Below are 22,748 nucleotides of genomic sequence, written 5' to 3'. Positions count from 1 at the left end.
GAGCACCAGGCTCCTTAAGCTGCCTGTGTTATCTCACCAAACACCCAGAACAACTCTGCAAAGACATCACCTCCCCATTTCAAAATGAGGACAATGGTGTTTGGATGAAATGACTCGCTCAAGGTCACATAACCAATAAGACTTTCTGCTTCCAGAGAGAAGAGCCTCTGGCAAACAGCAGTCGCTCAGTCCACCACCTGCATTCAGATCCCCTAGGGGGGAAGGGTGTTGCTAAAATGCATTATTTAAGGACCTGCTGCTGGGGCGCCTGGGTGGCTCAGTCGGTTGAGTGTCCGACTTCTGCTCAGGACCCACGTCAGGCTCTGTGCTGACAGCTCGGAGCCTGGAACCTGCTTCTGATTCTGTGTCTGCCTCTTTCTGCCCCTTCCCACCTCATGCTCGCTCACGCACGCTCTCTCTCAAAAATAAACATCAAAAACATAAAAAAACAAAAAAAAAGGACCCACTGGGTGCGAATCTCTGTGGATGGGGCCCTTGAACCTGCACATTCAACAGACATATCCCATCCCTAACCCACCCCAGATGATTCTTTATACTCTCAAGTCTGACAACCCCTGCCCTGTAGACCTTGACCAGTCTCTGTGGAGATCAGAGGAGATGCCTGGCTCCCGACTCAGCACTGCACTCCGTGGGAAAGGGAAGGACTACTCACTGGTCCCAGACAGAGTTCCCCAGGCTGCCAGACAGGGGGCCAGCTGCTGCCCTCCCTCCCCCAAGGAACCTTAGGGCTTTAGGTGTAGGAGTTAGCTTCTTTCACCCCATAGTGAGTTTCATGGCCCCTCATAACACACAGCTTTTCCATGGACTCTTGTGAGCATGACCTCATCTGACTGCCCAGCAGCCCTGGGATGTGAGCATCAACCCCGGCTCTCAGATGTAATCAGTGGGAACAGGAATCACCGCTGTGCCTTGGTGGGCTTTCTTCCTTCCTCCCCAGAAGGACCTGACCCGCACTCCTGCAATGAACCGGCCTGGCCTGTGGCCTCTCACCTCCCCCCCACCCCCCACCCTGGAGCCGAGTGAGAAAGGGGTGGATCTTTGCCAGCAGTGGCAGCCCCACCCTGCCCAGTGCCTGCAGCTCCACATCAGCAGAGCTGGGGACAGCGGTGAGGGAGAGAATGGCATTGTTCCCCTCGACTGAAGCATCCTGGTTTTGTGTGACCAGAGGTGGCCTGGGGTCCCAGCCAGAGTAGATCTGTGCCCAGAGCTGCCCTGTCCCCATCACTTGGTGTTGGAGGGAAGCTCAGGACTGGGGTCCAGCCCAGGCTTTAGTCCCACCTCTGCCCATCGGAGTAAATTAACCTTGGGTTCCGGGCTCTAGCTGTTGAAGTTTCCTCCTACCTCTGAGAGTCTGCGTCTGCACCGTCCTTCAGTGCAGGGGCTAAGTGCCGAGGTGCAGCCTGTGCCCAGCACACAGGCACAGCCGACAGGCTTTCTACGGCTGATACGCAGCCCATGCTCCACTTACAGCCTCACATCTCATTACGGGCAAGACAGGCTCCCTTTTGTGATTTTCACGTGCTTGCTCTACATGCTGGTGGCAGCCCCGCTTCCTGGCCTGATGTGCTTGGTGCAGACTTTACCCCTTGGTTAAGTACTGTCCTCACATATAGACTGGCTGCTCCTTTCAGATCTTGGTGGGTAGAATAGAGGCAGAGAGACCAGACCTTTGAGTTGTCTCTGAGATGGCAGTCCTAAAAGGTACCAACTTCTTTCCCCTTCTCTGTACCCCTGAAGAAGATCTTTTTTGTAATGCTTATTTTTTTATTTATATTTATTTTGAGAGAGAAAGAAAGAGCGCAGAGAAGGGGCAGAGGGAGGGTGAGACAGTGAATCCCAAGCAGAGCCTGACGCAGGGCTTGAACTCACCAAATGTGAGATCATGACCTGAGCTGAAACCAAGAGTCAGCTGCTAACCGACTGAGCCATCCAGATGTCCCAACCCTTGAGGAAGATCTTTAACTCTGCCTTCCAGCAAGATGACCTAACCAAGAATATTGTTCAGTACTGTTTTTTCCCCTCCACTCCAGTGCCTTATCATTAGTGAAATAAAAGAGATAACTACAAGCCTACATCTGCACCCCACAAGGACATGCAGACACTCATTCCACAAACGTGCAGAATGGACTTGGTGCTGAGATGTCCCACGGGGGTGGAGATTCTGAGGGAAATCCGATGGGTCCCACAGTCCAGTAAGGGACAGAGCTGGTCGGCAGATGTCACAACAAAGTGTCAGGGACCTCTTCCTTGCCTGGCAGCCAAGGAGTGCCAAGCATTGCTGGGTAGGGAGAAGTTCGAGAAATTCTTGCCTGAGCCTCAAAAGCTGCTTAGGAGTTTCAAAGGGGTATGGAAGGAGTAGGAACAAACGGACTTAAAACTGCCTGATGTGTGTAGAGTTTCTCAAAAGAGATTCAGGGGCTTGGGGGGATGCAACTTTGCCCCCAGGAGACACTTGTCAATGTCTACGGACACTTTTGGTGGTCGCCACTCTGAACGACGCTACCGCCTTGTGGCTAAACATCCTGCAGTGCGCAGTACAGCCCCCACAACAAAGAAATGCTGGCCCCAAGAGGTCAACAGTGACACTGTAGAGAAACCCTGTGCTAGAGTAACCGTAGGGACAGAGGTGAGATGGGCCAGGTGAAGCTGGCCATTCAATAAGGCCCTTCAAGTGCCCAGCTAAGGAGGTTGGAGGGCTCTGGGACCCACTGGTTCATGAGGCCGTTGTCTGGGGAGATCCCTGCCATGGAGAATGAATTGGAGCACAATGACTAGTAGGAGAGACTGGTTAGGAAGCTGTTCCAGAAATCCGGTAGGAAATGAGGGTGCCTGGGTGAGAGCGGCAGTACAGTGGGAACAGAAAGCGGTTGACCCAGAGCAGGTGCACGGAGTAGGTACGACCTGCTGGACTCGGCGACCAACAGGATGCGGTTAGTTGGGGAGGAGGAGGAGGCCAGCAGATGGGGGCTTCTGGCCAGGGTGACCAGGAGGATGTTGATATTGGAAGTGTCTGTGGGGCAGACTGGTGAGATCCACACCGCACGGCTAGTCTGGCTCATCCAAACACGCCAGGGGTCATGAGAGGGGCTGCCTTGGGGTGCATGGGGAAGGTGGGGTCCTTTTCGGAGGTCTGTTATCTCACAGTAATTAAGGAGTCCAGACAGCATCTGAAAAGCCAGCAGTTTAAGTTAAGGTGGATGACAGATAGAGGGGGATTCTGGGGCTCCCTAACCCTCCCATGCTCCCCTGCCCCTACGCTGAGGCAGGATATCAGAGGAGGAGATGTTAAGCCGACCAAACACCTGGTGAGCAGTATTATAGCATCAGAGGGTCTTTGCCAGTGCCTGCAGCAGCTTCTAAAAACTCCTGCCACCTCCAATTAACCTGTCTCCCTGGGCACTGTATGTACATCAGTGGGTAACCAGGGAAAGGACACTGGGAGCCTGCTGGGGGCAGAGGTGACTTTTCTCTCCTGATGAAACCTTTCTCCGTGGGTTGGGAGCCTGTGACATCTTTCTTTTAAGATCCCATTTTCCATTGGCACCGGAGTTTCCAAGTTGGGTTTGGTGCGGAGGATCACGTGGCCCGTTCCACACCAGGCAGAGGGATTTGGGAGCTGGTTTTCCTGGGGCTGAAGCTGAATGTCAGGCAGTGCCCGCAGGGACCAAAGCGGAGGGTAATTATCACCTCTCCTCCTCAACGAGATTGCAGGAGTCAGAGAGCAATTGATTTCTCTTCCTACTACAGATATTTCACTGTTTAATTGGTAGTGACACAGATGGCTGGCTCTCACCAGGGTGCCGCAGACCGAGCCTCCTGAAAGGGGGTAGGGGTGGACTTCTCTCTCCCTCACATGTGATGTGGTCCATTCACATCACATCCTCCACTAGGTGGGGTTGGGTAGCCCGGAGGGCAGCCAGCTCCCTGCTTGCTTTTGCAATTACGAAAGGAAAGCAAGAGTGTGAATCCAGAAGCACCTCAGAGCCAGTCAGGCGCTCCCCAGTGATACCTTGAGGGTCGACTCTGAGCTGGACACTGTGCAGAGCTTGGAAATGAGCAAACAATGGCCTCTGGCCTCAGATGGCACTTGGGAGGTGAGGTATCAGAAGGCCTGCAGGATGCAGGGGGAGTGTGTTCTGATGCAGCAGAGCCTGAAGCATCCAGTTCAAACCCTCCGTGATCCAGCCCAGCCCCGTTGTACTCACCACCCTGAACTGCTCTGAGCCAACTACTGTGTGTGTGTGTGTGTGTGTGTGTGTGTGTGTGTGTGTGTGTGTGACCCCCAGTGCAGAGCTGCCATCAGCAATCCACCAAAGGCCCCTTCTTGTTTCATTTTCTCCCTCCTTCCTTCCTCCCTCCACAGGCAGCCACTCTAATGTGCTCAGAATATGTCTCTGCACATGTCCGTATCCTTGAAAAACAAACACAGTGTTATTTTATGTAGTGTATTTTTATTTATATAGTTCGTATTAGGCTGTGGAGCTCATTCTCTGACATCTTAAATCACACTATCCATTTCCAAAAGAACTACCCAGGCTCTGCACTGGAACTAGTGCATTGCCTCTGTCGGCTACCTTGTACTCCGCCATGTGCATTCCTCACACTGCCCTTACCCACTCTTCTGGAGAGGGCCATCGACGCTGTCGCCAGCTCCTTGCTGTCCCAAAGAAAGCTGCAGCGAGTATCTTTGTTCCTGCCCCCTCATAGACTGTTGCACAGATCCCAGAGGTCCAAGAATGGCATTGCTGACTCGAGTTATGCACCACTTAAATTACCCTCAAATCCACCAAGCTCTGCCCACTGCTCTAGGGAATTGATACCCCTGGGCGCCCCCCCCACCACCAGCAGGGCATGAGGCTTCCGCTTTCCTCACATGCCAACATTTAGTATTATCCAGTTGTATTAATACAACTATTAATCTTATAGTTGTAAAGTGGTATCTCTCTGTCTCTCATATCTCTTTGCATTAATTTGAATTTTTTTCTGGTTACTAATGAGGTCTGTTTCTCTTTATATACTTATTACCTGTTCAGGTATCTCCTCTAGGAATTGCCTATTCCTATCCTTTGCCCATTTTTCTAATTAGTTCCTTGTCTTTTTCTTGCTGATTCGCAGGGATCCCTTGCATATTATTCCTTTTGGTCATAGACAGTGCAGTGTCTTCTCCCTGTCACCGGCCAGTACCTTCATCTGCGGCATTCTCCTTTGAACAGAAAGCCCTAGTTTGTCAAATGCATTATTTTTAAAATCTCATTTGCCTTATGACTTATGCTTTTAGACTCTAAAGAAGTACTCTTGGGGAGCCTGGCTGGCTCAGTCAGAAGAGCATGTGACTCTTGATCTTAGGGTTGTGAGTTTGAGCCCCATGTTGGGTATAGAGATTACTTAAATAAATAAAACTTAAAAAAAGTACTCTTACCTATCTTATCGATGCCTTTATTAGTTTTCTCTTTCACATTTAGGTATTTAGCCTAGTTAAAATTTACCGTTACATTTAGTGCAAGTCAGGGATACATTTTTTCTCTCCATAGCGAGCCAATTTCCCAATAACATCTGCTAAGCAACATCCTTTCGCCACTGAGTTGTGATGTCACCTCTATCAGACTTAAAGTTTTATGTGTTTGTAACTCATGATTCTTTCTGGCCTCTCAGTTCTATTCCGTTGGTTTGTGTTTTAGTTCCTTCCCGCCTCGGCACCGCAATGCTTATTACTACTGCTCAGCAGTATTTCTTACTATTTGGAGTAGAAATGGCCCCTTTTAGCTTTTCTTTTTCAAATTTGAGCTAGCTATTGTAGATCTTTAGCCTTCCCTGCATCTTAGAAGTATTTGAGTTCCTCAAAAATACTTACTGGACTTTCATTGGAATTGCATTGAATTTTAGTAATATGGGGAGAATTCAGTTTTTCAAATATTGAATCATATTATCCATGAGCACAATTTATCTCATAAAAGTATTTTCTAAATTTCTCCATAAAAGTATTAATTCTTAAATCCTGTGTGCTTAAACTGCACTTTTTTAAATGTTTATTTATTTTTGAGAGAGAGAGAGTGAGTATGGAAGGGAGAGAGGCAGAGAGAGAGAGAGATTCCAAAGCAGGCTCTGCGCTGACAGCAGAGAGCCTGATGTGGGACTCAACCTCATGTACCATGAGACCATGACCTGAGCCGAAGTCAGACACTTAACTGACTGACCACATACCTTAAACTGTACTTTTGGTCTTATTTTTCCGCCTTCCCTTTTTTTAGTTGATTGTCACTGTAGCAAAAGAATGCTGTTGGTCTTTGTTTTTCTTATATCTGGAAATCTTGTTAAATTCTCCTGTTAATTCTAATAGCGTTCCTCTGCATTTTACTGGATTTTCTGTAAAAAAATATCATCTCCAAATGCTGGTAGTTTTGTCTCTTCTAAGCCTTCTGTCTCTTCATCCTCTCTTCCTCTCTTCCTCTCTTCCTTCCTTCCTCTCTTCCTTCCTTCCTTCCTTCAGTCATATTGCATTAGGCAGCACCTCCAAATACCTCTTTCACCACAGCAGGGGTGAAAGTCTTATTGATGTTCTTGAGACTTAACCAGAATGCATCAAAGGTTTTCTGTTTGGTATGCCTCGTGTGGCTTTTCTATCGATAGCTTCTATCAAGTTAAGGAAGGTCCCTTCGATTCTTAGTTTTCTGAGAATTTTAATCACAAGCATGGATCTCATGTTATCAAATACTTTAAAAAAACGATTAATATACGATTTCCCCTCCTTGACCCCATGCATGTTATAAATTAAAACAACAGATTTTCTGATGTTGAATCATCCTTACATTTCTAGGATAAACCTTACCGGATTATGCTGTATTATGTTTCACTTTTTTTTAACCACTTAACCATGTCAATCTCATTTTCAAATTCATCAGTGTATACATAATCCTAATATTCTTTTTACCACTTTCTACAATTTATCAAATAATATGATTTCTTAAAAAATAAATATGTGTGTGGTTATTTCTCTATTTTTACTCGGGATTTTGTTTGCATTTCCTGTTTTCATCAGTTTTGTCAGAAGTTTATCTGTCTTATTTGGTCTTTTTGAAGAACCAGCTTTTAATGTGATGTTTTTAAAATATTTACAGCTGTCCCATCTCTGCAAGCCTGTGTGATGCAGTGAAGTAAAGACTCTGGAGTCAGAGAGGCTGGAGTTCGAATCCCCGCTTTGCTACATGTTAAGTGTATGACCATTGGCACATTATTCAGCCACTTTGCATTTACTTCCTGGTCTGTAAAATGAGAACAATCCTCCTTGTGGCTCAAACTAGAATATTTAAAGAGGGGCCCCTGGGGGTTCAGTTAGTTAAAGATCCGACTGGCTCAGGGCATGATCTTAAGGGTTCACAGATTGGAGTCCCACATCAGGCTCTGTGCTTGCTGACAGCTCAGAGCCTGGAGCCTGCTTCAGATTGTCTCCCTCTCTCTCTGCCCCTCCCCCACTCATGCTCTGTCTCTCAAAAGTAAATAAACATAAACATTTCTATCTAAAGCATCTGGAACAATGTGTGGCACATCAAAAGTGTTCAGTGTGGGCTGCCTGGGTGGCTCAGTCAGTTAAGTATCTGACTTCGGCTTGGGTCATGATTTCACAGTTCATGGGTTCGAGCCCCACATCAGGCTCTGTGCTGACAGCTCAGAGCCTGGAGCCTGTCTTCGGATTCTGTGTCTCCCTCTCTCTCTAATCTTCCCCTGCTTGCACTGTCTCTCTCTTTCTCTCTTTCAAAAATAAAAATAAAGCATTAAATTTTTTTAAGTGTTCAGTGCATATCAGTCTCTGTCCTCAGTGTCTTTGTTTATGCTGTGTTTTTTGCCTGAAATCCCCACTTCGTAGGCTTCTGCTCTCCCACATGGAAGCTGTGTGCAGATGAGGAAAAGGCATCCCTTCCTCAGGCAGGCATGTCTTCCATTTACCCGCTCAACCCAGAACCCATGTGCCGTGCACAACCTGCTTGCTGGTGCATGGTAGCCCTGCCCACTTGCCTGCTTGGTTTTCCTCCTGTTCATTTCACATTGTCCCTGCCCATTCTTCAGGTTTCAGCCTCCTCGATGAAGCCTTTCTTCTCCCTTGGCTAGAAGCAATCATTCAATCTCTTTCCCTCCCTCCCTCTGCCCCTCCTTCTCCCCCACCAACTTTGAACTCACATCACATGTCATTTGTACGTCTCTTCAGGCATTCATCTCATTTTGCCTCATGTCTTAGTTATTTTGTGCAAATGTCTTATCATTCAAGGGGGTTAACCCCTTGAAGTTAGGGATTATAATTTGTCTTTAGATCCTCCCTCTGCCTGTGAAGCTCAGTCAATGTTAACTGGTATGGATGATGGAGTATGAAATGTAGGAGCTCAGAATAGTCTTAAATAATATTGTGTGAATGATGTGGCAGGGACGGGGGGTGGGGAGTGGTCTTCAGAGGCGGAGGTAATGGTAGAGCGCACGTGTGAGGGTGGCGAGGACGAAGGGTGCTACTTGCTGGGCTTAGCACGGGCCAGCGCTGTGCTAAGTGCTCGCCCGGTTCATCTCCCTCAGCCCTCACAACAACCCTTTGGGCCAGGTGCTCGTATTAGCTGGGACACTGATACGTCAGTGGCAGCACTGGGACACTAGGCCTGTTCTGTCTGACTTCAGAGTTCAGGCTTTCAGTTACAACTAACAGCCTCCCTCAACCATACAGTGATTATCATTTATTTAGAACTTACTACATACCAAGCACTGTATTTGATGCTTTACAGATGTTATCTCTAATCTCGATGGCAAATGCATAAAATACAGGGTACAGGGTATGCCCACTCTGCAGATGAGGAAACAGAGGCTCACCAAGGTGAAGTGACTTGCCTCAGGTCACATATCTAGGAAGTGGTTACAATCAGATCTCTTGACCCCAAAGTATGCCCTTTCCCCTGCATCCCATGCACAGGGCTTGGGGCCAGCAAGAGAGCCCTGTAGCTGGAGGGGAGAAATGTCTGCGTAGGAAAATGGAGGAAGCTAGGGTTAGAAAGGCAGATCTGCTTCAGGCTGCAGAAGGCCTCACTTTCTAGGACTGGCTTTTGGAAATCAAGACTCCTAGGCAGTAACCTTGACTTGAGGGTCGTGTAGCATGGCCTGGCCACTTGCAGGCCAGGGGAGTTTGAGCTACCTAGTGCTCTGCCTGGATCTGCACCAAGGGGAACATGGAACTTCGCACAGCTGGAGGGAGATCAAAACAAACCAGGGCTGCAAGGAAGGGGGTGTGAAAAGATCTAAGCTGGTGGAAATGAGTCCATCCCATGCCTCTCAGTGACCTGTCTTCTCCAGCCTACTTGTTTCCCTAGACCACTAGGACCATCTCTCCAGCCTCCTAGCTCACCCCGACTGGCTTCAGAAGAACTGGTGGCGAACGCCCAGGCGGGGTACAGGGATTTGTCGGGGATGAAGTAGCATAGTCTGGAGCACCAAGCATTTCTCAGAGCAGAGAGCCCGCCTCCGGGCTCAGATGTGCTCAGAGGTGGGTGGGCACATGGAGAACCCAGGAGTGGTGTAGGTGGGGTGTTTGCCTCTTGGCCCCCAGTTAGCCAGGCCCAGCTGGTCCTCACTGTGGATGTGGAGTCACCACATGCCTCACCAGTGCCCTTCCACGTCCAGGTCATCGCTGTGGTCATGGACCTCTTCACCGATGGTGATATCTTCCAAGACATCGTGGATGCCGCGTGTAAGCGCCGGGTCCCCGTCTATATCATCCTGGATGAGGCAGGCGTGAAGTTTTTCCTGGAGATGTGTCAGGGCTTGGAGCTTGCTGACTACCGTATTCGGGTACGTTGTACCACTGGGGTAGGGGTGAAGGGTGGGGAGAAAGGGCAGGAGGTGAGATAGAGACTGCCTCTCTCTCTTCCTCTACCTCTTCCCTAATTCAGGGACACAGGTGATCATCAAGACCTCAACCCCTTTCTTTCTGTCTAAAGCCTTGCCTTGTGAATTGATGACCCTTAATTACATGCCCAGCTTAAATTTTATCTCATGACTGTTGAGGCTAAAGACTCTGCAGCATGAGCACTGTCAGGGTCAAAGCCAGGGCTGTGGTTCTCTTCTGGGGAGCTTTTGGAACAGGCAGGAACTCCCCTGGGTTCATCCATATTCAAAGCAAGATTTGCTAACTTCCTCCTGCTCTTCAAAAGGGGTTCCAGCTCTAAGGCTGTGGGAAGTAGTCTAGTATAGACGGGAGCCATGAACGAGAAGGTTCCTCCTCTGCGCACACATCACCTGGCTCAGAGCCTCATAGGCCCCCAGCCTGAGTGACAGTGCCTTTCTCTTCCCAACAGAACATCCGTGTCCGCTCTGTGACAGGTACTGGCTTCTACATGCCCACGGGGAAGGTCAAGGGGACCCTGTCATCAAAGTTCCTAATGGTAGATGGAGAAAAAGTGGCCACTGGATCTTATAGGTGAGTTGGGCCAGGTCAAAGAAGGGCCCAGGAGGCCTTTATTTGTGGTAACAAATATAAAAACTTCCGGATACAGGATTATTCCAAGAAGAGGATCGACTCTTACTGGACATCAAGAACAGTCTGCCTTTCCTAGTCTACAGCAACAAGTTGCATTTCGAAGCTGGTTGTTGGGTGGGACAATCAGGAAGCAGAGGGGACCAGCTCTGGGAAAGAAATGTGAGGGTGTGGTCTCTTTTGCCCAGGCCTGTGGTGCCGGCAGCATGCGTAAACATTGCAGTCTTCATTTGGCCAGGAAGCTCCGCAGCCACGAATGAGATCAGAAGTGGCATTGTGAACAGGACAAGGAAGCCCACTAGGGCACAGCCCTGAAGGCCAAGCCTTTAGAGGTGCTTTCCATGTAAAGGGAATCGTACTGGGAAAAGTAGGGGTCGAAACCAAATAGCCAGAGTTGCCATCAGGAAGTGTGTCAGGATCCAGCTGATCAAGAACAACAACAAAAAAAATCACAGCCTTTGTACCCAGTGATGGTTGTTTGAATTTTACTGAGGAACGTGATGAGGTTCTGGTTACTGGATTTGGTCGCAAAGGTCATGCTGTCAGTGACATTCCTGGAGTTCACTGTAAGGGAGTCAAAGTAGCCAGTGTCTCTCTTTTGGCCTTTATACAAAGGCAGGAAGGTAAGAGCAAGATTGCAAGTCCTGATAGTGAAAACATGATAATAATAAATTTTCACATGGGGGCGCCTGGGTGGCTCAGTCAGTTGAGCATCCGACTTCGGCTCAGGTCATGATCTCACTGTTCGTGAGTTTGAGCAAGTGCCTGCTTCTGATTCTGTGTTTCCCTTTCTCTCTACCCCTCCCCTGTTCATGCTCTGTCTCTCTCTCAAAAATAAATAAACATTAAAATTTTTTTCCACATACCAAAAAGAAGGAAAAGAAAAGGAAAAAAAGCAAAGAGAAGAGAAGAAATATGAGGGTGTGGGGTGGAGGCAATGTCTCCCAAATTCTGATTCAGGAGCATGAGAGACTGTTACCTCAGTAGCCTTTGCCCTCCAAGTATACTAAAATCTGGGTGAGGAAAGAGACCTGGGCACGGGAAACAACCAGCAAGTGGCATTAAGTCCTCTTACCTGGTTAAAACACAGGGGTCTGCAGACACCAGGTGCTCTAAAAACCTAGAGAGGAGCCAACAAGAGATGGAATGAGATTAGTGACAGCAGCAGCCGCATTACTGCTTATTAAAAGTGTGCGCCAGGGACTGAGCTAAGGGTCGTCTAGATGGTATCTCCCTTGAGCCTCACAGCACCTTTGTGACTGTGCGCCCCACAGCCCCACGGCACAAGGCATACAGGGTAGAAACCAGGTTGGTGGGAACGCAAACTGCTGCAGCCACCCTGGAAAACGTGTAGAGGTTCCTCAAAAAGCTAAAAATAGAACTACTTGCTATGACCCAGCAATTGTACTACTAGGTATTTATCCCAGGGCTACAGGTGTGCTGTTTGAAGGGGCACATGCACCCCAATGTTTGTAGTAGCACTATCGACAACAGCCAAAATATGGAAAGAGCCCAAGTGTCCGTCGACAGATGAGTAGGTAAAGAAGATGTGGTGCATATATATACAATGGAGTATTACTCAGCATTCAAAAAGGATGAAATCTTGCCATTTGCAACTATGTGGATGGAACTAGAGGGTATTATGTGAAGCAAAATTAGAGAAAGACAAATATATGACTTTACGCATATGTGGAATTTAAGAACCAAAACAGATGAACATAAGGGAAGGGAAGCAAAAATAATATAAAAACAGGGAGGGGGACAAAAGATAAGAGACTCTTAAATATAGAGAATAAGCTGAGGGTTGCTGGAGGGGTTGTGGGTGGGGGGATGGGCTAAATGGGCAAGGGGCATTAAGGAGGGCACTTGTACTTGTTGGGATGAGCACTGGGTGTTATACGTAGGGGGTGAATCACAGGAGTCTACTCCTGAAATCATTATTGCACTATGTGCTAACTAACTTGGATATAAAATAAAAAGTATAAACAAACAAACATAAATAAAACGTGTCTAGGGGGGGAACAAAAAAAAGAAAGAAACCAGGTTGGAGTCCAGGCCTGACTTCCATGCCCTTGCCAGCTTTCTGCATTTGAGACCAAGACCTGAGAAAGAGGGCAGATGTGGGTCAGTGGAGGGAGAGCACCCCAGCGAGAAGGCCAGGAGGGCCTCAGTGGCAGATCAGGTTGGGGTGGCGCAGTGGGAGGCGGAGGTGTGAGATGGACTGCCAAGGGGCTGCTGGCAGGGTGAGGCCACAGACTGGGCCTACTCGTGGTGTTCTTCTGTCCCAACGTCCCCAGGTTCACCTGGAGCTCCTCCTACGTGGACAGGAACCTTCTCCTCCTCCTGACCGGGCAGAACGTGGAGCCCTTCGACGTGGAGTTCCGGGAGCTGTACGCCATCTCCGAGGAGGTGAACTTGTACCAGCAGCTGAGCCTGGCAGGGAGGCTCGGCCCCAACTACTCGTCCACTGTGGCTCGCAAGCTGATCAACCCCAAGTATGCCCTGGTGGCAGGGAGCCGCCACCCACCAGGCGAGCTGATGCGCTGGGCGGCCCGGCAGCAGCAGCAGCAGCGGGAGGCCGGCGGCGACCCCGAGGGGCAGGAGGAGGGCGGCAGGGGCGGCGAGGCAGCCAGGCGCCTGGAGAGCTTCCTGAAGGACCTGGCCACACTGGAGCAGGTGCTGCCCCCCGTGGAGGCCGTCCCCTCCGGGGAGCTGCTGCGGAAGGACCGCCGGGTGGTCTCCCACCTGCACGTGGACCTGAAGCCCAGGCCCCAGGAGGCGCTTGTCCGAAACGGCAAGGGAGAAGCTGCCAACGGGGAGGCCGCCGCGGCCAAGGAGGGCAAGCGCTTTAGCAGCCGGTTCTTCAGTCGCCGGGCCAAGAGGCCCGCAGCGCCCAACGGCACGGCCAGCTCCGTCTCCACCGAGACCTTTGCGGAAGTGCAGTTTGCGCCGGGGAAGAGGCCCAGCGGGGGCTCCAGCGCTGACATCTCAGGTGAGCCCTGCGCCCTCAGCCGGGTGCTCCCCAGGCCTCTGGGGCTCCTCCAGGAGCCATGCGTCCGATCTGCGGATAGGCAGCCTGCTGTATGCAGAGAGCGGGGGCTCTGAGCCCAAGACGGTCCTCCCTTCCGGCCCTGCCCTGGCCTGTCTCTACCTCGTGGTGGCAAGCCCGCCTCCGCGGGGTCAGGTTCACTCCCTCTTGTCTAAAAAAAAATTTTTTTTAACATTTATTTTTGAGAGACAGAGAAAGACAGATTATGAGCAGGGGAGGGGCAGAGAGAGAGACACACAACAGAATCAGAAGCAGGCTCCAGGCTCTGAGCTGTCAGCTCAGAGCCTGACGCAGGGCTCGAACCCACAGACTGTGAGATCATGACCTGAGCTGAAGTCGGATGCTCAACCGACTGAGCCAACCAGGCACCCCTCCCTCCCTCTTGTCTAAAAGCCAGGAGGGCACCTGCCTCGCTCAGCCGTTCTGAGGACAGAAGGTGCTCAGGGCAGTGGCCGACATGAAGTAGTCTGAGAGCCGCCGTTAGCAGTACTGGAGGCTTGGTGGCTTTCGCCTCCGTCAGAGGGGCAGGTACAAGGCAGCCGAGTGGCCTCCTCCAGGCCTGACCTCTGCCTCTGAGTCAGGGCTCGTTCTCGAAAGCATGTTCCTCGCCAGATCACCTGTCATCATGATCCAACCTGGGCAAACACACCCCACCCTCCCCTGTGCCCCACCAATGCCCTGACCCACTTTCCTCGTTTCTGTTGTAAATAGTTTGACTTGGTTCTTCCCTGTGCTTATTTGATTAGTGGTGTTTGCCATGCTGCTTACATTTGAGAGAGATCATTCCTGCTGGCAGTGTCTCTCTGGGATCCCCTAGAGGTCTGGGCCTTTATCTTTCTCCGGAGCTGTCTCCGGCGTGGCCTTTCTGGAGGCTGGTGATGACAGCCTGGCACTGCTAGTGCCTTTTCTCATGGCAGCATCTCCGAGTCGAAGGGGGCCCCATGTTGGGATTTCTCCTGCAGCTGGGATTTCCACTGCAGCAGGGAGCCTGGCCTCCTGCCTGGCCAGGGATCCGATGGTGGGGCCTTGCCCTGGGGGGCCCGAGTGCTTCCAGGACTCCTGTGTCCCCCGCACCCCCAGCTTTGACCTGATCGTGGCTTGAGTATAAGGGTCACAGCCATCTCCCCCTCTGCTGAATCCCCTGCCCTGCTGCAGAAACCAACACACTCAGTCTGTGGTTCTTAAAGTTAGGACAGGCCCAGGAGTCGCTGCAAGTTTGGGGCCCAGCAGGAATGCCGGCGCCATTTCTGGGGCACCTCCATGTGCCAGGCCCTTCACTAGATGCTTTCTCTCTCACTTGGCCCTCACAACCACAGAGAGGGCTGGTGGAAGCTCGGACAGGTGCATTAGGTGGTCCCAGGGCACAGTAAGTGGAAGTGGGGCAAGGACTCAAACCCTAGCCAGGGCCTGGGTCCTATCAGGGAGTGGGGGCTGGCGGCACCCCTCCACACACCCCCTGTCCCATTCCCTCCTGGGCTCCCTGGCTCCCCCAACCCCAGATGTTCTGCCCCTTTGCACCTCTTGTTTGGAGGAAGGGTTGCCATGGTGAACACCTGGCAGAGAAGGGAGAGGGAGGGGCAAGCCGAGCCAGGAAAGGGGCCACTTCCCAAGTCCTGACTGGAGGTGAAGCGGAAGCTTCCTCTCCCTTCAGCGCTTCACCCCAAGGTGCTGTTTCCATAGAAACGCAAGGCCCATTGTCTTGTCCCTTCCTGCTGTCTTTCCTAAGTCTCTCAGCAGCCAGTCCCCTTGGAGGACTTGCTCGGTCACTGCTGCTGCCCACAGAGTGTCCACACGTGATGCCCAGGGGCCAGCCAGGCTCGTGCACCTGCACCCTGGGGAAGCTGGTCTCCTGAGCACCCGACGCACCACACATGGTCAGGAAGGCCCCAGGGATGCCCAGCAGGATCCCCCTGTTCCTCCTCTATCCTTTCGAAGAAACCCAGCCCAGCCCCTGCCCACCTGGCTGGATATCCAGTTCCCAAGGGCCTGAAATTCAGGTTGCTAATGAGACCTTTCCTCTCCCTGCTGCCGGCTTCCCTCAAAGCCAGAGGCAAGAAGCCAGACTCCTCTCCCCAAAGGCCCTTTTATTGGCCTCCAGCCTCCCAAACATTTGACTGCATCTGGGCTGTCCTAGCACCTCGGCTCAGGCAGAAGATAAGTCACTAGGACTCTGGGCGCCAGAGGGTGGCGTTTCCGACGGCAGGGGGCCCCCAAGGTTGGGACTAGTAATTTCAGTACTCTCAGAACGTCGTCTGGGCAGAAATCGCTTTAGCTTAGGGCCCTCATCCAGGGAGAGGATCCTTTTCCTACAGTGAACCTTCAGATCATCAGAACCGATATTGATGTGGGATCTCGGCTCCCAGTACTTTGCTCCCCAGACCCGGCTCATATCCTTTCCCCTCCCAGGGTGGTTTGCTGTTGGAGAGGAGGAGGGGTTAAGCCAGGGAGGGTTTCTCAGGTCCCTTTGAGCTGCTGATTCTGACTCTGTCTTCTCTCTCCCTGCCATCCTTTTGTCAAGGAACAGCCTGGGCTGATGGACAGGGTGGATGGATGAGAAAAATAGAAGGCTAAGTGCTGGCAGCCTGTAAAATTGCTTGATAAGAAGTATATAGTTGTCAAACAGCATGCAAATGTTTGCAAGCCCAAATATGGCCCTTGGGAGAACCTTCGGAAATCCCTTCCTTTAGGTCTGAAGATGGGGGGAGGTAGGTGCATGGGGTTGCAGCCCCCCACCCCACCTCTAATTGCCTGGTGGTGAGAAGGCTCACTGCGCCCTCTACTGGTGGAAGCTGAACTCCTTTTCCTTCTGGTTTTTCTCTCTACTGAGACCTTGTTTCTGTACTGGATACACTTAGCACCTTTTCCCAAGCCTGCCACCAGTGTCCATCCAGGAGCTTGGGACAGGACCTCTGAGCAGAAATCCCAGTCTCAGGAAGCAGCATTCCCTGGAGAGCCTTGTTAAAACCCTGTGAGGAGGGGCATCTGGGTACCTCAGTCAGTTGAGACTCTGACTTCGGCTCAGCTCATGATCTCGTGGTTCACAAGTTTGAGCCCCACTGCAGGCTCTGTGCTGACAGCTCAGAGCCTGGAGCCTTCTTCAGATTCTGTGTCTCCCTCTCTTTGTGGCCACCCCCCTCCCCACATTACTCTATCTTTCTCAAAAAACAAAACAAAACAAAAAACAAAAAACAAAACCACAGTGAGGAATCTGTGCCACTGGCCCGGGCTCAGGAAGCTGCATTTTAAACAAGTGTCCTGGGTCCATATAGGGAGTCCTCAGAGCAGCAGATTATGATGACACTTGAACTTGGACAAGGCCCTGCTCTCACAGGGCTGCCAGCCTGGGGGAGGAAGTTCCAGGAGCCCCTCCCAGCCCCTCCAGGGAGACCATTGGGAAATGGCCAACACTCTTGACTATGGTTAGGGGAAGAAAGACACAAACGTTCCCTGAGCAGGTGCTGGGTGGATACATGCTAAATGCTTTCACACAGAACTGACGACCACCCTGCCTGATGACAGACAGGATGCGCCTCTGCATCCATGGTCATGCAGGGAGAAAGACCAGCGTGGTCTCTCGCCTCCCAGGGCTTTGCACAAGGCTCATTGCTATCTGCAATGGTTAGTGCCATTTCCCTACATCTTTAAGACATTCTGGAAGGGGCTAGAGGCTTCTTACACAATGGACTGTCCCCGTGGTATCCCACCAGCGGAGAGGAAGAAGAGAGTGGCTAATTACAGCCCAGGTCACCACCTTCCAAGGTCCTCTCACCCATGCTTTTGCCAGAGTTCTCTGAGGTGACTGCAGCATCAGATGCATTTCTAGAACTCTCCTGGGTTCCTGTGATTCATGTATTGGGGGGGTCACTCTAGCTGGCAGTGTGGTCTGGTTCCTGGTGCTGTGGCTGCAGGGCTCCTGGACTTGGGACTTCAGCATCTCCTGTGTCACCCCCAGGAGCTGGAGGTCCCAGATATCCCTCTAGGAAATCTGGGCCCCTGAGATGGAAGGTTGGGAAAGTGCTTCTGGGGTTTGGAGCCCCATAAGGGGCCTGTGGGCCTCCAGTTCCAGGACAAGTCTACTCAAGAGCTGTCTTGTGAAGAGAGTTTCAGAATTCAGTGTCACTCTTAAGGAGCCTGGGTCATGCCCCAGCCGCTGTTTGGAGGTCTGATTTGATAAACCCAAGCTCGGTTACCAACCGGGGCCCCGACCACACAGCAAGGTGGGGGGAGCCGAGTGAGCATCCTTTGAGGAACTGATCCCACTTGGTTCTAGAAAGGAGGCAAGCATCCTTCTCTCGCTGGCATGTCCTAATCCCTCTGCCCTTCTGGGTTCTGTTGGGCCTAGCCCGGGCTTTCATCACCATCTAGGTGAGTGAGGGCACGTACATCACCCAGTCACTTCTATTGATGCTGCTATTACTGTTAGTATTGGTATGAACCCTTAAGTACTTGCCACTGCCTGGGCATACATTTTACTCAACAAATACATACCTACACAATGCCTGCTGTGTGCCAGGCACGGCTCTAAGTTCCTGGGACAACAGTGAACAAAACAAGCAAAGTCCCTGCCCTTACGGAGTGAATGCTGGACTAGAAAGAGAGGGGCAGAGGAGGGCAATGACCTTTGAATAAAGGGTCATTGGGAAGGCCTCTTTGATGAAGGGACAAAGGGACATTTGAACAGAGACTTGAATGAAGGGAGGGAGAAAGCTGTGTGGACATCCAGAGGCTGAATCTTCCAGAAAAGGGGAATAGGAGGTCCTGAAACCCATAGGGAGGTAGAGCTCACGGTCCTTGCCCTGGTGCCCCAGGTGCCTCCCCGCCCCCACCCCTACTTTCAGTCTTACTACAGTGTTACCTCTCTTTGAAGTCTGACCTTCCCTTTGGGCTGCCCATGGCCGTTTACTATTCTTCCCTGTTAAGCTGAGCAGGTCTGATTCCCCCAAGTCTCGCCAAACGCCTGCACGTGCTGGGCTCCCAGTCAGTGCGCACCCAGGGAATGATACTGAAGGGATGAAGGAACGCAGAGAATTCCCCCTCCAACCAGCTTCTCTGGTGGAGGCATGGGGATGAATCCTGCATCCAAAGAACCTCTGCAGGCATTCGTCGGCCTTCTGAACGAGTAGGAAGCGCACCCAGCAAACTTGGGCTGTCAGCCCTGCCGCTCCTGGCTTCTCCGGCGGGAGGGCAGAAGAGGGGGCAGAGCGCAGGCTCAGGAAGCAGGCTCCTCTAAGGCTTCCCACCCCCACGCCTGAGCTACAGTGCTTCCTGATGCAGGGGTCGATCTGCTTACCTGCCTCAGGGGAGGAACTCAGCATCTGCTCAGTAGGCCAAGCACATAAAACCAGCCACTGTGGACAGGAAGCGGGGATGGCCGCGTCCATTGCCACAGCGAGGGGACTGTGGGACGGCGGCAGGAATCACCTGGGCAGAGCTGCACCCAAGGAGGCCCGGCTCCACCATGGAAGATGACCCACGCTCCCTGACCCAGGGAGGGGGCAGCACAGTCATCCGGGTCCCCTCCCGCCTCCTCTCAGACTCAAACGCCTCAAGCTTGGCCTCCAAGGAGGACCAGCTCGACTTGTAGCAAGTCCTGAGGAGTGAGTCCAGTCGGCACCTGAACAGACCAGGCGGTGGTTATTGGAGGGGTAGGAAGGGGAAGGGAGAGCTTGGACGGGCCTGTCCAGTGTCTCCCTTAATTAAATTCACAGCTGGAGTGATAGGGAAGGTGGTGTCAGCCCAGGGGAGGTGACCCTTGCAGGGTAGAGAGGGCCAGGCAGGAAATAACTCAGCAGCTCCCACCTGGGAGAAGGACAGCCAGCGCCCCCGGAGGACAAAGGCCCAGCAGCCCGACACCTCTGCCTCGCAGCTCCCACCACAGAAATCCAGCCAGAGAAGCCGCTGGCCTCTGCGTGGGATTGTAAAGGAGGCGGAAATGGATGGAAGGGGGCTGAGAAGAGGAGAACCGGGCTTCTCTGGCCAGGAGAAGAACAGCGTTCTCCCTGCCCCCCCTTCCCCTCAGTAAAGTGTGCTCCCTCATTTTCTGCTCTTAAAACCATCCCCCTAAACGTGTGGTCTGTGCCACGGTACCTGGCTCTCGGTCAGCCTGCTGCCCCGGGTGGCCGCTTCCTGGGCGCCTACACAGTGGCTGGACCAGAGGCTGGATGGGGGAGGAGGGGGCCCGCTGCAGGCCTGGGTGCTGACTGGCTTCAGGAGCTGGTGCCCCCTGCCCTCTCTGTAACACGGGGCTAACGATGCCTTCTCGAAGTGCCGGGGCCAGTTGTGCAGGGGCGGCTACCTGAGAGAAGGCTGCATACAGTACTAGCTGCTGGTAAACTGCCTCTTGGTGAGACTTTTCAGTCACTGACTGTAGTTGTGGATTAGGGTCTGGATCCTTCCCCCTATCCATGCTGAGGTCAGGAGATGGCAGATCCCTTGGTATCCCAACCAGTGACAGTCCAGCTGCAACAACCAGACAGGGAGAACCTTTCCTTTAGCTTTCCTGGGGGGGGGGGGGGCCCTACTGGCTCCAGATGAGCAGCTCGGCAGGGAGACAGTGACCCCAGCCCCTCTTTGAGGCCTGGGCGGTACACAGGAGAGGAGTGGGAGGCGAGTCCACTGAGCACGTCACTTACATCCCCCTTCGCCTGTGTCCCTTGTCTCTGCAGGTAAAACAAATCCCAGTCCTTCCAAGGCCAGCAATTGCGTGATCTCCTGAGCCATGGGCCAGCGGTGGGCAGGATCTGTGGATGTCCCCAGCCCTGTCCTATGGAGAATACAGGTCAAACACTGCACCAGTTTGCACTTCGGACCCTTACTTGCTTCCTGGCCAACAGCCTCCATCCTGGCCTCAGGGACCCTCAATCCCAGATGTGAAGGTCTGCAGCACATGGGGACCATCACACGCCTCTGCAAGAGTGCCGGCCGCCGGGCAAGGGTCACTCCTTCTTGTTTACATGAAGTGGAAGCTTGACTAATGTCTGCTCTCCTTTATGTCAGACCCCCTCGCTCCACTGGGCCAGCCTTGCCCTGCAGGTCCCCAGATGGGGTGAACCCAGGCCTTTCTGCCTAATGTGATACAGTCTCCAGGGCAGCCCAGCTTCCTGACTTCTCCTTCCCAGGGCTTCCTGGAACTTCTGGTCCTCCAAGAGGCTTGGTGGGATATGAGGGAAGAGAACGGGGCTCTGAGCCAAGAGACCGGTCTTCCCCGAGGCTCTGAACTCAAGGTGAAGGGGCAACTGGGACATCTGGGGCACCGGCTGCAGTGGCCTTCCCAGCCGGGTCCCAGCCCGGGTCCTAGGTCCTGAGTGAAATGAGGGGAAGGCCTCTCCTCAGCCAGGGGCAGAATCTGACTCGCCATTCAGGGAGCCCTTGTTCTGAAGTCTCCTTCCCCTCCCTTTGCACCATCTTAGTCTCCACGCCGGGGGCCAGACCCGCCTTGGCCGGGGTGCCTGCTGGAAGCACATATGGGGCTCTTCTCGTGCCTTTACCCAGGGCTGCTCCTTCCCTTTAACGTGCCTTGATCTGCAGCCCAGGGCAGGGAGAGAGAGCTTGGCGGGGGTGGTGGGAGGTTCAAGTGGTCTGCAAACAAGAGCTTTCGGCCTTTCCCCCGCCCCCCAGATGGCCCCAGCCCCCTTCGCCAGCCAGTGTGCCTTCTCTGGCCACATTCCGGCCAAAGACCAGCCTTCGCCTCCCGCCAAAGGTCAGGCTGCGTTTAGGAGCCTTAGCCTCCCCTCATTGCCACAACACTGGGCCGGGGACAGCAGCCTCAAGTCACACACTGCCCCCTCCCCACTTGTGTGACCGGTGGGGTCTGAGGAGAGATTTCTGGAATGGACAATGGAAAAATTGCCAAACTATAGGCTCTGCGAGCCAACTGCTAGGGGGCCCTCGCCACAGGGGGCCAAGGGGCCCCGTTGCCCAGTGGAAGCACCCCTCGGGTGGCCTCTTTCAGCCTCTTTTGAACCAAACTCTTGTCTTTGTGTCTTTCCTACTGCAAAAACCGTGGGATACCAGCAGCACCTGGGGGAGGGGCCCAGATTCGGGCTTGAGGGAGGGCACTGGGGGCACTGAGGCAAAGCAGGGGTGGGATGGCCCAGTGCAGTTGTTGGAGAACCGGGCTGTGGTGGGACGAGGGAAGGGGGCAGGGAAGGAAAGGAAAGGTGAGCCTGGCTCCCAGGGGCTCCTCTCTGTTCTGAGGCTAGCTTCTAGGGTGCTGGGGGGGGCGGGTGATGCCTGACCCACCTCCCTGAGCTTCTATGAGGATTAAATGCTTCCTGGGAAGTGCTGGCAATGTGGCATGTGCTTGTTCTGGAGGGGAAAGGAAGGGAGAGAGGAAAACCATCGGGCGGGGGCAAGATCACCCTTGGTGGGGAGAGTGGATGCCTCCGCGGACAAAGGAGGAAGCCGGGGGAAGGACCAGCTCCTAAGGTCTCTTCTCGAGGGCTTCCTCTGTGTCCCTCCTCCCCACCCCAGGAGAAGCTGGCCTAGGGCACCCCTTCCCCTCTTGTGACCCAAAGCAGACCCCATTCCTTCCCAAGCCTGACGTGTGGGAGGATCCACACTGGAAGCTGCCCTTTCTGCCCTGGTTTCCCCACATGCCAAGACGGGGTCTTCTCACCTTCTTCACAGACGCGGGGGTGGGAGAGCATGAGGAAGCAACTCCGTGTAGTGGGCGGGGCTGGCGGCTGAGGCAGGACACCCCCCTCCACCTCGGCCCGTCTCCTCATCCCTTTCGGAGGTTTGGGCAAGATGGCCTCTGAGCCCCCCACCCCCACCCCAGCTGTGAGAGCCTGGGGACAAAATGGCAGTCCAAAGAGTGCTGGGGATCTTGAAGCATAAAAACGTGGCTGCTGGTGTTCGCTCCTCTGCCCAGGCCCTGGCCCACACTCCGTTCTGCCTCTGGGCTTCTCGTTCTTAGTACATCTGCCATCTGCTCCAGCACTGGGGCACACTTTGCGAGGTATTCTCTCTCCTCACATCTCAAGGGTACATCTGGCATTCTCCGGTGGATGGCAAGTTCAAGGGTGGATCATGCCCTTGGTCCTGGTGCAGCAGTGTTCACAGGCCTGGTAACGTGGGAAGGGCTCTGGGAGGAGCAGGGAAGAAATAGCACTCTAAGTACGGGGTCCTCGCACACACCCCACTACCACTAGGGTGCCCACTCTGTGTCCCGTTTCC

At 52.8% G+C, this 22,748-nt stretch overlaps 1 protein-coding gene and 1 long non-coding RNA gene across 2 annotated transcripts in view; one reads left to right on the top strand and one right to left on the bottom strand.

Annotated features, from left to right (window-relative positions):
• FAM83F (family with sequence similarity 83 member F) overlaps positions 1-20,541 on the top strand; it is a 32,877-nt gene extending 12,336 nt beyond the window's left edge. Inside the window, exons 2-5 of the mRNA XM_029955793.1 lie at positions 9,670-9,837; positions 10,344-10,465; positions 12,820-13,514; positions 20,237-20,541. Coding sequence (XP_029811653.1) covers positions 9,670-9,837; positions 10,344-10,465; positions 12,820-13,514; positions 20,237-20,286 — 1,035 coding nt within the window. The 3' untranslated portion in view covers positions 20,287-20,541. The remainder of the gene's footprint in view (positions 1-9,669; positions 9,838-10,343; positions 10,466-12,819; positions 13,515-20,236) is intronic.
• Positions 10,991-11,635, bottom strand: LOC115305542. Its single transcript, XR_003914835.1, has 2 exons — positions 11,598-11,635; positions 10,991-11,086 (listed from the first exon to the last, which is right to left on the bottom strand). It is a non-coding gene; the product is annotated as an uncharacterized LOC115305542 (long non-coding RNA).
• Positions 20,542-22,748: the final 2,207 nt, after the last annotated feature.

This window comes from Suricata suricatta, chromosome 10 (genome assembly GCF_006229205.1).
Source record: "Suricata suricatta isolate VVHF042 chromosome 10, meerkat_22Aug2017_6uvM2_HiC, whole genome shotgun sequence".
Taxonomy (NCBI): domain Eukaryota; kingdom Metazoa; phylum Chordata; class Mammalia; order Carnivora; family Herpestidae; genus Suricata; species Suricata suricatta.
Note: the sequence above shows the minus strand (reverse complement) of the source record. Positions and strands in the feature narration are given on the sequence as shown.